This window comes from Chiloscyllium plagiosum, unplaced genomic scaffold (genome assembly GCF_037043375.1).
Source record: "Chiloscyllium plagiosum isolate Xiang-an unplaced genomic scaffold, Cpla_swu_hap1 HiC_scaffold_1, whole genome shotgun sequence".
Classification (NCBI taxonomy): domain Eukaryota; kingdom Metazoa; phylum Chordata; class Chondrichthyes; order Orectolobiformes; family Hemiscylliidae; genus Chiloscyllium; species Chiloscyllium plagiosum.
The window spans coordinates 30,435,145-30,451,914 of NW_028270139.1; the positions used below are offsets into that span (position 1 = coordinate 30,435,145).

The window sequence follows — 16,770 nt, forward strand, 5'->3', positions numbered from 1 at the left end:
CATAAATTTACAGTCCATTACCAAGTTCCCAGAATGCAGATTTAATGTGCAATATTTTGCATCAGAAGCATTGGGAGTGAAAAAAAATCTCTCCAAAAATCTGGGTCAAATTCAGTTCAAACTGATATATTGCCTCTCTGCCTCTACACACACACTGTCCTTTGAAACTGAAATATGCTGAGACAGTTTATGTTAACACACATCTTGTTTTAGACTAATGTGCAGAGAAGGCTTCCTGCATGACAGCACAGATGCAGCCAGTAGATATGTTCACACTCCTCTTCAGTACTTACGAGTATTCTGTATGTTATTACTGCATTCGTTAACTTAGATAGGCTTAATACATTGCATTTAGTGTAGTAAAAGCTCATAAGGTACTTCACAGAGGACAAACTTATTTCAGGTCTTTGGCTTTGCATCATTAGGTGGGGAAATAGGATTTTACCAAGTCTCAAGAGAGGGACAGTGGAAGAGTTTAAGTAGGGAATTCAAGAATATGAGGTCCACTGAACTGATACTTAAAGTGACTAACATTTGTACTCAGGAAGAGGCAAAGTGCAGAAAATATTGGTGTCATATGAACAGAAAGATCTGAGGCTGCAGGCATTACAAAGATGTGGAGACTCATAACTATGAACGAACTTAAAAATGAAAATAAGAATTTTAAACTGTCGCCACTGGAAGTTCAGGAGGTAGGGTAGGTCAGTATGACTGCAGGTTAGTGCGGATTAGGTTTTGAGTGAGCAGTTTAAGTGAGCTCAAGTGCATCCTTGACAGATTTAAAAGGAAGATAGAGTGGAAAAACAAGAATTTACTTCTTGGTATTACACTCCAAAAGTAAGTATGCAAACTCACTACCTCATCTCTTCTACCTAGAAGTTGGCAGCAGGAGATGCATGGAAGTAGCATGCACCTATAAATTCCTCTCCAAGCCACAAAGCACCCTGACTTAGAAATAAATTGCCACTCTTTCAGCTGTCACCTAATCTTGGAACTCCCTTCCCAACAGCATCTACCCAAATGGACTGCTCACCACAACTTTCTCATGGACATTAGGATGAACAACAAATGCTGGTCTAGCCAGTACCCCTGAATGAACAAAGAAAATTGGATTATATTCCATACAGAATGGAAACAGGCCCTTCGGCCCAACAAGTCCACATCGACCCTCCACAGTGTAAGTCACCCAGACCCATTCCCCTACATTTACCCCTGACAAATGTACCTAACACTATGGGCAATTTAGCATGGCCAATTCACCTGACCTGCACATCTTTGGATTGTAGGCGGAAACCGGAACACCCGGAGGAAACCCATGCAGACACGGGGAAACGTGCAAACTCCATACAGACAGTTGCCCGAGGTTGGAATTGAACCCGGGTCCCTAGCACTGTGAAGCAGCGTTAACCTTTGAGCCACCGTAATCCTCCAAAATGAGCATAATCTGCTAGCCCAGCATAACTTCTTCATGGGCAATCATGAATCTGAAGTTTCTGGACAGGCCACAGTTTAGATATATAACCTTCAGTTACTCAAGCTGAATAATAACTTGGGGTTATTGCTATTTTCAAGAGTAGATAGAGTTACACATGAATGCCCATCATCACATATTTTGTTACAAGTAAAGAAACATAAAATGTGGTTATGTTATGACCTATTAAGCCTTTTCTAAAAAAAAATCATCTTTTTTCCTCTCGTGATGTGTTCTTCTTTGGCTGTGGATTTGTTCCTTCCTTTAATTGAGTGTTTCTTTGCTACATTTCGAGCACCATATTAAGGCAAGTTGATGTTGATAATGTAACTATACTGTGTGAAATGTACGAATGATAACAGTCAAGTTGCAACTTCAGCCTCAGGCTGCAATGTTAATTTCTACCTTTCTGTATGCAAAGTAGTCAGAGCTGCAAAGTTAAGCAGGATATTGCAGTGAAAGAGTAATGCATACCTGTAGCAGGCCTGCTAAAGAAAATGGCAAGCAGTTGCATTTTAGTAGCTTTACTCAGGTCTGCCATTTGCTTGGTCACTTGCAGCCTCATATACAATCTCCTGTTCAACCGCCAAATTTTGAGGGGAGTGGATAACAATTTTCTAGATCAGACCCTAAAATACAGATATAAGCTTGTCTGGAAGTTAGTGCAAAACAGGTAAGAAAAAAAGTACAGCCATCATGGGCCCATAGGGTTGTTCTCTCTCACTGGAGAGAGACAACTAATGGTGCTTTAACCAGAGAGACACCAGTCTCAGGCGAGGAAAGAGATTGAAGAGGAGAGTCCTTTATAGTAATCTCAGCCAGTGCAGGAATTGACTCTGTGCCGTTGGTGACACTGCATCAAAAACTAGCTGTCCAGCCTTCCAACCAAACCCCAACTGACAAATAATAGTGAATTGACAGGCCCTAATATATATTTCCTGATTATGTTTTCCATTGAAATAAAAAAAAATTCCTGTCTTTCCAAAGCCAGCAATTCTTAATTCTCATACATTTCAAATTACTTTCAGACATTTTTGGCTCACTTGTCAGGTTTTGAGCCAGATGATCAAATATTTGAAAATTGTGTTGTTGCTTGTTCATTACACTAATGACATAAAACAAACCTTAACAGGAGTTTTACTTGAACTCAAAGTTAAATAGCAATAACTATATTAAGGAGCCTCCAGGACAGCTGCAATTTATCATGCCATTTCTAAGTGAACAATAAATACAATTTGGTGAAAAATGTTAGTTTTGTTGAGTTATGACATAGATTCAAGACCAGACAGGTTTGGACTTGTATGACATCATGACATGACATTCCAGATTAAAGCTGTCCACTTTGCCTTCAGTTTTTCTCTCTCTCTGTAATGAAGTCCATTTAAAGTCCTCAATTAGTCACTTATGTTTATGGCAAGTGCATCAGTAAGAGCATAACCCAGACTGTGTTTGTAAAAACTGTGATTTTTGAGGCTCTGTAGTTACTATAAATCAATAAACATCGAGCTCTGTCAACATGAACCTGATTCTCTATGGTATATGGTATATGAAATTACATTTATAAAACCAGAAAGTGCATCAAGTTTTGTCTCATTGGTTCCTGGATTAGAAAATTGTATTTTCAAGTCCCATTGTAGGGACTTGAGCATGTAAATTCAGCTAATCTCCTGTGTGGTATGGAGGGACATGATATCAAACCAAGACTCTGTTTACCTCTTGGGTGGATGAAAAAGATGCCATGACACCATTTGACAAACTACAGGAAAGAGATCTCACAACTAATCATTTATATTCTTTGTTAAACAATCAACATCCATCATGGTCACACTCCATAACAGTGAAATACTAAAAGATATGAAATGCCTGACAGGTAATGACTGCATGCACAGATGCCATTAAATAACCTGACTGTTATTCAACTATCTTTTCAATGTCGTCCATAACTAATCATGGCACTCTTCACTCCCACCATATAACAAAATACTTCTGCATGTTTTATAGTTTTAAAGCTAATTTTGTGAAACTGGTCCACTGTCAACTACATCATTGCTGAATCAAATTTTCTTGGTTAATGTGTGAGACGTCAGCACATGACAAATAATAAAATTTTAAATTTGGAGGGAGACAGCAAAAGGCCATTGTATGGAGAAAAAAGGTTTCAAATTTATAGTACAATTCAGAATATTCTGCTTTTGGCAAACAATTATCTGAAACCAAATAGGAATCAGACTGAAACAATAGTGTGTCATAGATGAGAATTTGTGAGGCAGCATGATACTAGATGGAGATTTACTGCTGGTATTTGTTGTAGACTTCTGCATTGCAGTGTGAACAGAGCAGCCCATGCGAACCTGGAATTGATAGGCACAAATGTTGATCATATCTTTAGAAACTTATCAGCTTCCTGTTAAGACAGGCAGTATTTTAGATGTAGATGATCTTGCTAACAGACTGGTATTAAGTTACTGGTATTAAACTCAGTTCAATGTCAAGAAGTGCCCTTAGGAAGGGAATGAGATGGAAGGGAGGGTGTTTATGGGGAGAAGGAAACAGCCCTGAAGCCATAAAATGCTGCAGGTAAACTAAATTAGTGCAAAGTAGGTCCACTGCTCCCTAGTGTGCGGAAGCTCAACACTTTGGAGTTGCCAGCCCATCTGATTGGTCGGTAGCTCCAACCATTCTGGCAGCACCAGGGTTTGATAGTGGACCCTGCCAAGATTGCATCCAGTCAAGAGACCTAGGTCTCAATGGATCCCAGACCCAGGTAAGGGGCATTGGATGATGAGAATTATACATTTTAGTGGGTGGTGAGGTGTTTAGGTTTTAGAGTTAAATGTGTGGAGAAAGGATGGAGGATACTGTCTTGCCGAGGGTGCCAACTAAAGTTATCCCATGAAAGATAGCATCTTCCCTTCTTGCATGCAGTTTTAAAAACTGATTATAAACCTGTCCTCTCCTGCCCATGTCATGATGAGGGCAGAATAATTGAGGTGATTTGTGCTTTTAACAAGCCTAATTGACCCTTAATAATTTATGTTCAGGTGATGGATGGGCTGCCAATTTCAGCAGCTACCCACCTTCCCTATTCGGAGGTAAACATAGTGTGGGTAAAAGCTGGTGGTTGGGCACACAACCCATTTACCTTACTCCCTTCAACAGGGACATGGACAATCCAACAGAATTTCTGATCGAAGCCAAACAGGATGCTTTGTAATCTTGGTGGTTTCCAGAAAGGTTATCCAGAGCATTTCACCAGAGAGGTTTGTTGGACATTGCAGTAACATCAGGGATAATGTGGGCAAGGCTAAGTTTAATGGATTACATGCTGAGAAATAATGTCCTGATGAGCAACATATAAGTGATAGGAAGGGAACCAAGATGGCACCTTGCAATACACTGGAAGTGACTGTAAAAGCAGAGACAGAGGAATGAATAGTGATGTGAGACAGGAACAAAAACCATAAAAGGGTAATAGTATGTGAGGAAATGTTAATAAAAACAAGGGCAGATTACACTCTACAGAGACAGTCAGATGACATATTGGTGATTGGAGGGGTTCTCAGGGCAGTTCGAGAGACAAAATCCAAACTGAAAGAATTCAAACAGAAAGCTGTGGGCAGAGTGTAGAAGCTGGGCTGTGTTTGGAAAAATGTAATTGTACTTAGTTACTGTTGGACTTCTCAAATGGTCTCTACCTCTACTGTAATTGCCTTTGCTGTGGAGGTGCTGGTGTTGTACTGGGAGGGAGAAAGTCAGAAGTCAGATGACACCAGGTTATGGTCCAACAGGTTTATGTGAAGTCACAAGCTTTCACATGCTCCTTCATCAGATGAAGTAGGTGGGTGGGGAAAAGAGGGAGTAGAATCGAATAAATGGAGACAGAGTCTAGAGAAAGAGAGAAAATAAAGGGAAGCAGACAAAGGGATTGCTGATACTAAGTCAGGAGAGAGATAAATACTGAATTGGTGTGCTGATCCCAGCATCTCTATGAGAGGTCTTTTTAGCCTTCTTTTCCCCAAGGATAATTGTCCCAATTTCTTAAATCTATCCTGATAATTGAAGTTTCTCATCCCTGGAACCTTGCTTATAAATTGCTACTGCACTCTCTTCAATGCATATGCTTCCTTCCTACAAATATGGAGCCCACAATACTTCAGTGATGTTAAACAAGTGACTTTAGCAAAAACCTCACTGGTTGCAGTCATAGAAAAATGTTTGTGGTTGTTCAAGGTCAGTCATCTCAGCTCCAGGATATTTCTGCAGAAGTTTGTCAGGGCAATACCCTCAGCCCAACCATCTTCAGCTGCTTCATCAATGACCTTCCTTCCATCACAAGGTCAGTAGTGGGAACGTTCACAAATAATTGCAAAATATTTGGCATGATTCAGGACTCCTCAGATACTGAAGCACTCCTTCTACCAATGGAGCAATACCTGGACAATATTCAGGCTTGGCAGACCAGTGGTAAATAACATTGGAGCCATTCAAGTGCCAGGAAATGGCTATATCCAAGAAAAGATACTGTAACCATTATGTATAATGACATTACCAATGCCAAATTTCCCCTTATCATCATAGGACTTACTTTTGACCATAAACTGAACTGGAGTAGCCAGATAACTGACTACAAGAACAGGTTAGACACTGAGAATCGCGCAATGAGTAAATTATCTCCTTACTCTCCAAAGCCTGTCCACCGTATACAAGATTCAGGTCAGGAGTGTGATGGAATATTCTCCACTTGTCTGGATGAATGCAGCCCGAACAGCATGAAAGAAGATTGACACTATCCATAAAAAAAATTAGCCCATTAATTGGGCCCACATCTACAAGAATGCACTCCCTCCCCCACCGACCCTCAGAAGCAGCAGTGCATACCATCTACATGATGCATTACAGAAATTCACCAAAACTCCTTAAGTAGTACCTTCCAAACCTAAGGCTGCACCCATCTAGAAGGACAAGGGCAGCAGATACATGGGAGCAGCACCACCTGCAAATTCCCTTCCAAGCTACTCACTGTCCTGGCTTGAAAGTATATTGCAATTTCTTTACTGTCACTGGGTTAAAATCCTACCCTAATCCTTCCTAATAACATAGTGGATCGACATGCAGGAAATGAATTGCACTGGTTCAAACAGTCAGCTCACTACCACCTTCTCAAGCACACTAGGGATTGGCAATAAATGCTCGCCCAGCCAGTAACGCCTACTTTGCTTGAGTGAACCAAAAAGAAATAGCTCTCATGGGAGGCCATTATCCTTCAGGTTATAACTTCCTCTCATTTATTTTCTTTTTTGTCACGTCACTCTATCTTGGTTCATTACAGTGCACCAGCAAACTCTTATGCAGAAGCTATTTTGAAAAGTCTGAGAAATTGTATCTTTGTGAATAGAACATTAGATTGATACAAATGTGCGGACATTTTCTGTGATTTTCTGCATGGACAAGTTACAAAATGCTCATTTAAACTCATTAAAGAGGGGAGTATTGACTTTCCACTGAAAACCTAAATAGGCAGAGATGTGTAATCACTGACTGATCTGATATCACCTATTTTACACAATTGCCTAAAATCACAATTATTCCCTTTCAGAATTAATTGTTATAAGGAGAATCTGATAGTGATGTAGTATGAGAAATATCACAAAGTAACTGCTATTTGCATCTGATCTGAGTCAATATCCCTGCATCTCTTCATGCAGGGATATTGACTCTCACAAAGCTTCCTCTGATCTAACTAATTAATCTGTCAGAGCTCTCACAATGAGTTAAGCAACAGTGACATCTACTGAACAGGAATTATATAACATATTGACATCTTAAATTGCGTATATGATAGGCTTAAATTTACAAGGAACACTTCCCCTTTGTCCTCAGTTAAAAAGTCGGAGAGAATAATTAATTGGGTGACCTGAACATATTTTATGGTCAATTGGACGTTAATGTGCTGAACGCAGGAACAGGGCATCCTGCCTCCAAGAGGTGCTGGTAAATCAGAAGCTGGCAGCACTCCAGCTGTCCAGGACAGAGTAGTGCAACATTGGATGGGGACTCAGTCAAGTGTATGGGATTCTCAACAGATGTCCAGCTGACAGGCCCTGGTGAGGGACAGTGTAAAGTGAAAGGGTATGGCCATTGTGCCAATTGTTGAGAGCAACATTTGGGGATGGAGTTAAAATCACTTGGTAAGTCTCACATGTACCCAGTTAAGAAAAGACCAGCATCATCCCAACTTGCCATTAACCTGTCAACCCAATGAATTCTACCAGGTCACTATTCTGGGTACCTCTTGCCACTGGTTAAATTTTAGCAGTAGTGAGATGAGGTGGGAAACAATTATCCACTGAACAGCCTCAAACATGAGGGGAAAAAGAACTGCAAAGATAAGTATCTAGGGTTACATCAGTTAGAGTGGGAGAAGCTTGTGTGAAGCATAAACACCTGCATAGACCAGTTAAGCTGACTGGCTTGTTTCTGTGCTGTAAACATGATTTAATTATTACTGAGGGAGGCATTTCAAGCAATTCACTAGAAAATGATGCACACTTCTTTAAATAATGCCAATGGATTTGTTGTATTCACCTGAATTGTCAGACAACACCTCAGATGCATTGGTGGTTCTGAAGTGGCATCTAAAATAATGAAGTAAGCTGCAGTAGTGCACTGAAATAGCACCAGGCTAGATTTTGAGCTTAAGTCTGCAACAAAAACTTAATCCACAACTTTCTGATTCAACAATTCTGTCAATGAGATAAGAGTTTATGCATGAGATCAGCACATGAGAAATTGAACTGAACATCCTTATAGAAAACAAATCAGACAATTAACTCCTTTTACCTTCAATGTTTGAGAAAATTCTACTGCATTCAATGGGAATTGAAAATTTAATTTGGTGGGAAAGTGCGTAAAGTCATCTGTATTTAGATTTAATTATAGAATACATGACTTTCATTATGCAGAAGCTATCTTTAGACAGAGCTGGGAACTTTTACATTTGCATCGACCATAGCTTATTTATGAGTATAAAACGCAAGACAGCAGTACACTGAAGAGCTAATATGATAATTTAAAAAACAAATTTATTCTTGTATGGTATATGGGCATTACTGACAAGGTTAGCATCCATAACTGATCTTGAATTGAGTAGCTTGATAAATAATAACAGAAGGCAATTAGGAGTTGACCATATTGCTGTGAGTTGTAGACAAGACCACGTAAGAATAACAGATTTCTATCCCTAAAAGACATTAGTGAACCAGATGAGTTTGTACAACAATTGAATGATAATTTCATGACCATCATTACCAAGACTAGTTTTCAGTTCCAGATTATTTTACTAACTGAATTTAAATTTGACTACCAGTGTGGTAAGCTTTAAAACAATTTTGAGCCTCAGTCTCTTGATTGGTAGTGAAGTGACATTACTACAATGACACCATTGGCAACGACTTACTAATTTCTTAGTTAGCAGATTTTTACTAGATTTTAGAATCCTATCAGATTTCATGGATCGGCTGGAGTAGCAGTAAGAGACAGTGGCATTTGTATCCTGGAACATTAAGCTGCCAGTCCTGTCCATCCCTGTGCCGTGTCTCTATAATTGCTATGATATCCCAGTCCTATGTTTCTAACCATGCCCGGAGTTCATCTGCCTTCCCTGTCAGGTACTGAAATAAATGCAGTTTAATTTATCAGTCCTACCTTGTTCGCTGCTTTGTGCCTGCCTGGCCTGATGGTTTGTCTCACTCCTTTTCCCAATGGTTCTAGTCTCAGGTTGATCTCTGTCTTCACTATCGCCCTGGGTCCCACACCCTCCTTACTAGTTTAAATACTCCTGAGCAGCTCTAGCAAATCTCCCTGCCAATATAGTTGTCCCCTTCCAATTCAGGTGCAATCCATCCTTCTCGTACAGGTCTCTTCTACCCCAGAAGAGATTCCAATGATCCAAAAATGTGAATCCTTCTCCCCTGCACCAACTCCTCAGCCATGCCTTCATCTGCTCTAGCTTCCTATTCCTATCCTCACTAGCATGTAGCACTGGGAGTAATCCAGACATTACTACCCTCAAGGACCTCCTTTTTAAATTCCTGCCAAATTTCCCATATTCTCCCTTCACAATCTCATGTTTTTCCCTTCCTATGTTGTTGGTTCCAATATGTACAATGACCTCCTGTTGGTCCCGCTCCCCTTTGAGAACATTCTGCACCATCTCTGAGATATCCCTGAACCTCTTCCCAGGGAGGCAACACACCATTCTGATTTCTCACTGTCAGCCACAGAAACATCTGTCTGTGTCTCTGACTAGAGAGTCCCCTGTCACAATGGATCACTTGACACCTGATGTACCCTTCATTACATTAGAGCCTGCCTCACTACCAGAAACTTGGCTGTTTGTGCTACATTCCCCTGAGAATTCATCACACCCTGCATTTTCCAAAACAACATACTTATTGAGATGGGGATAGCCACAGAAGATTTCTGCACTACCTGCCTACCTCACCTGGCAGTAATCCATCTATGTGACTGTATCTGTGTTTCTTTCTCCCTTCCTATTACTGCCACCTATCACACCCCTCACTCTTTAAATTCCTCATTGCCTCTAACTTATTTCAGTACCTGACAGGGAAGACAGATGAACTCCGGGCATGGTTAGAAACATAGGACTGGGATATCATACAATATGATAAAATTTGCAATCAAAGATACTTCCTGCAGACATAATCATCAGTAACATGGAAATTCTCCCTAATCTCCCACATCCGACCAGAAGAACACATCATTCTTCTAAAGGCCATCTTTGCACCTTAACAATCTACAGACCCAGAAAATAGCACAGTCTTATTGTTCTAAAAAACACTCTTCCAGGCTAACTTAGTTCATATGTTTTATAAGTTTAAATTTTAATCAAGAGACAGATTTCAATAAAGGAGCAGCTGTTATAGCCATAATTATTTCCTATCCTCCATCTTGGATTACCCAGAATCCTTTCTCATTCTTCCATTAGTAAGAGATCAGAAAATGCAAGAGCTAGAAAAAGATATTTTGCTTCAGTCTTCAAAATGGGCTATTATAAAAGACACAGGAATACCAAGAGTTTGGAGAAAGAGTGAAAGTGCATTAATTTTTTTTAGTGCAAATAAAAAGAAAGAAATGAATAATACAAGCCAAACAAAGAAATAGACTGAAATGGATTTGACCTGACAATATTCAAAGAACAGAGGGAAAATGTATGTATAAGCTGTAATGTAGTTTGCTGGATTCTTGAATAATATCAGAGGCTCTAAAGAGTTGCATTTTTACATTATTACCTAAACAGGAAGAAAGAGCAAATGAAATGAAATTTTCACATCTGAAAACTTATTGCAGTGCCATATGGAGATCAGAATAAGTCAATACTTTAAAAAATCTAAACCAATCAAATGGAATTGGCATTGCTTTGTGAAAGGCGGGCATTATTTTATGGTTAAGTAATGTAAGAATTTATTGACAACAGTCACGACGGTTTGAAATAGATGAGGACAGATGTGGCATGTCATGATTTTCATAACAATGTTGTCATGTATAGTGCTTTTCTTCACCTGAAGAAAAGCTCCTAAGGCAGAAGTGGTAGTGAAAAGGTTGCTCAAACGCAGGGGGTGAAATAAGAAAATCAAGTAAAGTGGGATGTTTTTCAGAAGAAAACTAAAACTGCACAACCAATGTTAATTGAGACAAGAGCAAGATGTGCTGAAAATCAGTCAAAATCCATGGAGTGTATAGAACGGAATAAGAGAGGACATAAGACAGGAGGAGGAATTTATATTTGGAGTGCAAGCGGGCATCAGAGCCGCCCCACATTTGCCACGGGACTATGCCTACATCGGTAAAACTATAGGAATTCATTTTGTGTTTTAAATGGCAGCCGCAGCTTAAACCCACAGAACTCGGCAGCTGCCGGTCCGCCCACGTGACCGGGAGATGGGAGCCAGAGGACAGATCAAATCCACACTAGGCCAGACACTAACCATGACTCATAGACCGAAACCCCGGAACTAAATAATATGGAAACCCATCTCCTAATTAAATCAAGACACTGACTGAAACACACCCATATTCATCAATACAGAACCATCCTGACATAAAGGACAGGCATCCACCAGACAAGAACGAACAGACTAATACACACCAGCACCCCAAGGGAACAAAGGGGGGTGCTAGCCCCCAGCCCTCACAGAGAGAGACAAGCAGATACATAATCCAATTAGCACCCTATTGTGTGTACACTGCAACTCTCCTGGGATGGCAGGAAACCCACCATTTGCACCTACTCCAGCGATGATGGAGAACTATCATCCCATTCAAACTCAAAATCCTCACATCCTGACAAAGAAAGGTATATAATGTGTAGCAGCGCATGGGAACAGCAGAACAGCCAAGATTCGGACCTCGGTTGGTCTCTGCTGGTGTTACTGTATCAATAAACGTTACCGATTGTTGAACCGCACTCTGGGCTCGGACTGATATCATTTCATCTGCGCTAACAGGAGAATAAGGATTTTAAAGTCACTTTACTAAGAGTCAGTCTTATTAATGAGGTTGGTGATGATGGTTGAAATTTTAGCTGTACAGTATCATGATTGTATTGACAATCCCAAATGTGAGAGTGAAAGAGAAGTTCCTATGTAGCCAGATCTCGTACCAAAAGGAGTAAAGAATCTTATGTCATAGAAACATAGAAAATCAGGACCAACAAAGCATCACTCAATCCATCTGCCATGCTTCACCATTCAGTCTGGAATTATGGCTAATCTTCTATCTCAACACCATATGCATACCCTCCTCATTCCCTTGTTATCTTTAATGTCTTTAATCTACCTGTTTCTTTTGTCCTTTTAGAACAGTGCTTTGATTGATTTCTTAATAAATAATTAACTATATGTATTTATTTTATAAGTATATGTATTGCGCACATACTCACATAAACATACAAATAAATATTTGCTATCCTTGCCAGTCTTGGTTTCTCAGCCTGGGTTGTCACCATTGCTTTCTGCAATGAGGCTAAAGGAGATATTGAGTGTGATGGAGGTAGATTGGAGAGTGTTTAGTGGTGATGCAGGAACCACAGACATGGTGAGGTGTCCCTAGTGAGTGTGTAGGAAGAACAGAGGGCAGAAAAGGTTAGTAGTTTATGAAGATGAAATGAGTGAGAGTCATTGAGTGGACATGATGCATGCACCAGTGAGAATTGGAGTGCATGAGCCTTGGTGAGAGGTGTGTGCAGTGGCACAGTGAGAGAGAGTGCTGGCCCCGTGAATGTGGGGTAGCAGAAAAAGGAAGCACTTATTGCAGAAGATGATTGACCTAAGTTCTGCATGGCTGTCCATTCCGTTTAGCCCAGGACATAGCACTGACCCAACTTTTTCTCATGGGCAGGACGGAGGAGTCTGGTGCATGGCCTCTTTTGGCACAGTGTTTCTCTCCATCACCCCAACCACAAGTATCTCCAGGTTTCCACCCACTAAGCAGGGAGCTAGCTTGCCTTTTTCTACCACTTCCTCAGTAATAATTGTCAAGCACCACAAAACAAGGAGTAATTTGTCGTTTGCAGTATCTGAAGTCCTGGGGTTTAAATATTGTACTAGCACCACAAAAACCACAAGGTCTGGTAGTGGCAAATATTTCTGCCTTTTTTTTTTGCTGCCTGCTTCCACAAAGGAGTCCCATTGTATAATTAATGAGGTGGAATACAGAAGATTGAATGAGAAATGGCATTCTGAGTCACAGAGCCCAGATGGAAAGGCTTTCACTGGTCAAAACAATTTAACTGAAAATGAGAAAATTTAGCTGAATATGTCTGAAGAACTACTTTTGTTCTTTTAAATTGTACTTTGATTGGTTCCAACAGAATTTTAAAATCATACAGTTTTCTAGCTGCAACTGTTCAGTGTGTGTTTGTCATGTTTCTAGGTCCGGAAGAAGAGTAAGGCCTGCAGAGCTGGATTATGTGAGGGAGATGAAATGATCTCAATCAACGGTAAACCTTGTTCGGAATTAACCCATTCAGAAGCCATGCAACTGATTGATGGGACAAGTGAAAATCTACAAATCCTGATTAAAAGGTAGGGCTATTTACACTGAAAAACAACAAATGTATCTTTTAATAGCCATTTTATTATTTACATTTTACAACAATAGAATTCAACATTGAAGTAAGGAATTTAGTTTTGATTTAGTCAATCACTTACCTCACTAAAACATCTAGTTTATGTAGAATGCTGTTATTGAAGTGCGCTCAAAATAGTCAGATTCTTTCTATTGAAAGTAGTTGTGCTTTACATTGTGTACATATTACAGATGTTGGAGTTCAAACACTTTAGAGCACTGGAAACCTCATGTGGTTAAAGGTTATATTTCCAAGTAGAAGATAATGTCCATGAAATTCAGTCAAATTGGAAGGCTAGATGCTTACCTACATTTCCACGGGCATGATGCACCAACAGCCAACATCTTCGCACCATTCTGCAAAGATATGTGTACATGCAGATGTGATGAATAACTGACTTGGTGCTATAGTGTTAACACACACCCAGTCAGCTGATGTAACATCAGGATCCCAAACGTTGAGAATAAATGTGCAAACAGAGTATACAATTTTTAGTCAGCTGAATAGAAGGGTGAATATGCAAGATGGGGCCTGCTGACACATACATCTTGAATACAAAGAAAAGAATTTTTGGAACTTTTTCTATTGAAACGTGGCTGGAAGTATTTGTGAATTTTTTTTGGTGATGATTTGGTAAGTTCTTGCATTTGCCAGAGAACGTTGCTTCATGCTGACATAGATTGGATGACCTGTATATAAAAACTCTGCAATGGGAATGGAGTCAGCAATGACAGAGCCACTGGATCTGCAGCTAGACAAGAAGATAAAAGAGTCTGAGGCAAGTTCAAGATCTGACCCACCCTCTCTGCCAACTTGGAGTCAGATGCCTCCATGCTCATTAACAGTGACAGGAAGATACCTAGCAGGCCAAAGTCAGCATCTTGGCATGCATTTAGCACTCTCCTATATATTCAAAAAGGTCCAAAGCTAAATCTTTGATAGAGTTCATAGAGTGCATTCAGAACCGTTTCTTGGAACAACATGTTCTGGGATCAAATAGTGATCTATTTTAGACTAAGCAGTGCGTAATTAAACCAGATTTATTAATTACCTCATCGTAAAGCATTTTCTTCATAATGTTATGCCTTACTGGGGCAGTATACTGGTAATCAAGTCTCACTATTTCTGGAATCATTACTAAAGCTAGATTTTGTAGAAGTACACCTTATTCTCCAATATACCTGATCTTCAGACCCTGATTGACAGAAAGCATGGGCAAGTTTTTATACTTAATACAAATTAATATTTATTACAAGTAAATGGACACTAGCGAGAGGTAATCAAATCATGAACCATTGGCATATAACTCTACTAGTTAAAAATCTTTAATCTCCCTTCAGGACTTATACACTTAATGGTAAGGTCCGAGGGAGTGTTGCTGAACAAAGAGACCTTGGAGTACAGGTTCATAGCTCCTTGCAAGTGGAATCGCAGGTAGATAGGATAGTGAAGAAGGCATTTAGTATGCTTTCATTTATTGGTCAGAGTATTGAGTACAGGAGTTGGGAGGTCATGATGCGGCTGTACATGATATTGGTTATGCCACTGTTGAAATATTGTGTGCAATTCTGGTCTCCTTCCTATCGGAAAAATGTTGTGAAACTTGAAAGGGTTCAGGAAAGATTTACAAGGATGTTGCCAGGGTTGGAAGATTTGAGCTATAGGGAGAGGCTGAACAGGCTGGGGCTATTTTCCCTGGAGCGTCGGAGGTTGAGGGGTGAACTTATAGAGGTTTACAAAATCATGAGGGGCATGGATAGGGTAAATAGACAAAGCCTTTTCCCTGGGGTGTGGGAGTCCAGAATTAGAGGGCATAGGTTTAGGATAAGAGGGGAAAGATATAAAAGAGACCTACTGGGCAACTTTTTCACGCAGAGGGTGGTACGTGTATGGAATGAGCTGCCAGAGGAAGTGGTGGAGGCTGGTACAATTGCAACATTTAAAAGACATTTGGATGGGTATTTGAATAGGAAGGGTTTAGAGGGATATGGGCTGGGTGCTGGCAGGTGGGACTAGATTAGGTTGGGATATCTGGTCGGCATGGACGAGTTAGACTGAAGGGTCTGTTTCCATACTGTACATCTCTATGACTATATGACTCTCCTCACAATGGTGGACACAAATGGAAAACAGACATTGGTGCTATAGATGAAGGGGAAATTTGGAAAGCAGTTCAGTGGTTTCTGTTCACAGGATCTTCTGGGATGTTTCTTGTGCTGATATGAAAGGTTCTTCTCAGTCTTCCTTCTTTGGATGCTTCGACTGGTTTGCAGGAGGCACAGAGTGGCTAATTCAAACTTATAAAATATTACTGACTCATGAAGTAAAAGGCAGAGCTTTAAACTGTTTTTTGAAAGAAGAATAACTGGCTTTCTTCAGGCTTCAAATGGCATTCACTGGAGAGAACAGAGAGCTGGTGGAGATCAGATAACTTATTCCTATCCTGTACCCAGCCCCAAGGTATTCAGCTACCTGTGGACCAATCACTACCTCACAGATCTATCAGCTACATATTGTTGTTTAAATATACATTTGTACATATTGGCTTCAGTTCATCTGCACCTTCTCTTACTAATGCCTGACCTATGCTTACAATGAATTTCAGGTTGCTTGCTTTTAAAATCTGCAGTAATCCTTCAACAATCTTTGGTTTATAAAACAGTTCTTTTCCAATTTCAATCCACAATCAACAATACTGAAGAATAAAATTATACTATCTTTACAATAAGAGTGATCATAATACGATGGAATTTCACATTTGATTTGAGGATGAGAAATATGAATCTGAAACTAAAATGTTAAATCTAAATAAAGGGAATTACAGAGTATGAAGACAAAGTGAAAATAGATTAGATTAAATTCCCTACAGTGTGGAAACAGGCCATTCAGCCCCACAAGTCCACACCGACCCTCCGATGAGTAACCCACCAAGATACATTTCCCTCTGACTAATGGGCAATTTAGCATGGCCAATACACCTGTGGAGGAAACCGGAGCACCCGGAGGAAACCCGCACAGACATGGGGATAATGTGCAAACTGCACACAGACAGTTGTCCGAGGGTGGAATCGAACCTGGTTCCCTGGTACTGTGAGGCAGCATTGCTAACCACTGAGCCACCGTGCCGCCCCGAAGAGGTAAAATAATAGAG

At 40.2% G+C, this 16,770-nt stretch overlaps 1 protein-coding gene across 2 annotated transcripts in view; it reads left to right on the forward strand.

Moving 5' to 3' along the window:
• Positions 1 to 16,770, forward strand: part of LOC122553132 (synaptopodin-2-like) — a 139,740-nt gene that overhangs the window by 48,751 nt on the left and 74,219 nt on the right. For both annotated transcript variants that reach the window (XM_087985776.1, XM_043696698.2), the window contains exon 2: positions 13,424 to 13,575. In XM_087985776.1, coding sequence (XP_087841902.1) covers positions 13,424 to 13,575 — 152 coding nt within the window. The remainder of the gene's footprint in view (positions 1 to 13,423; positions 13,576 to 16,770) is intronic.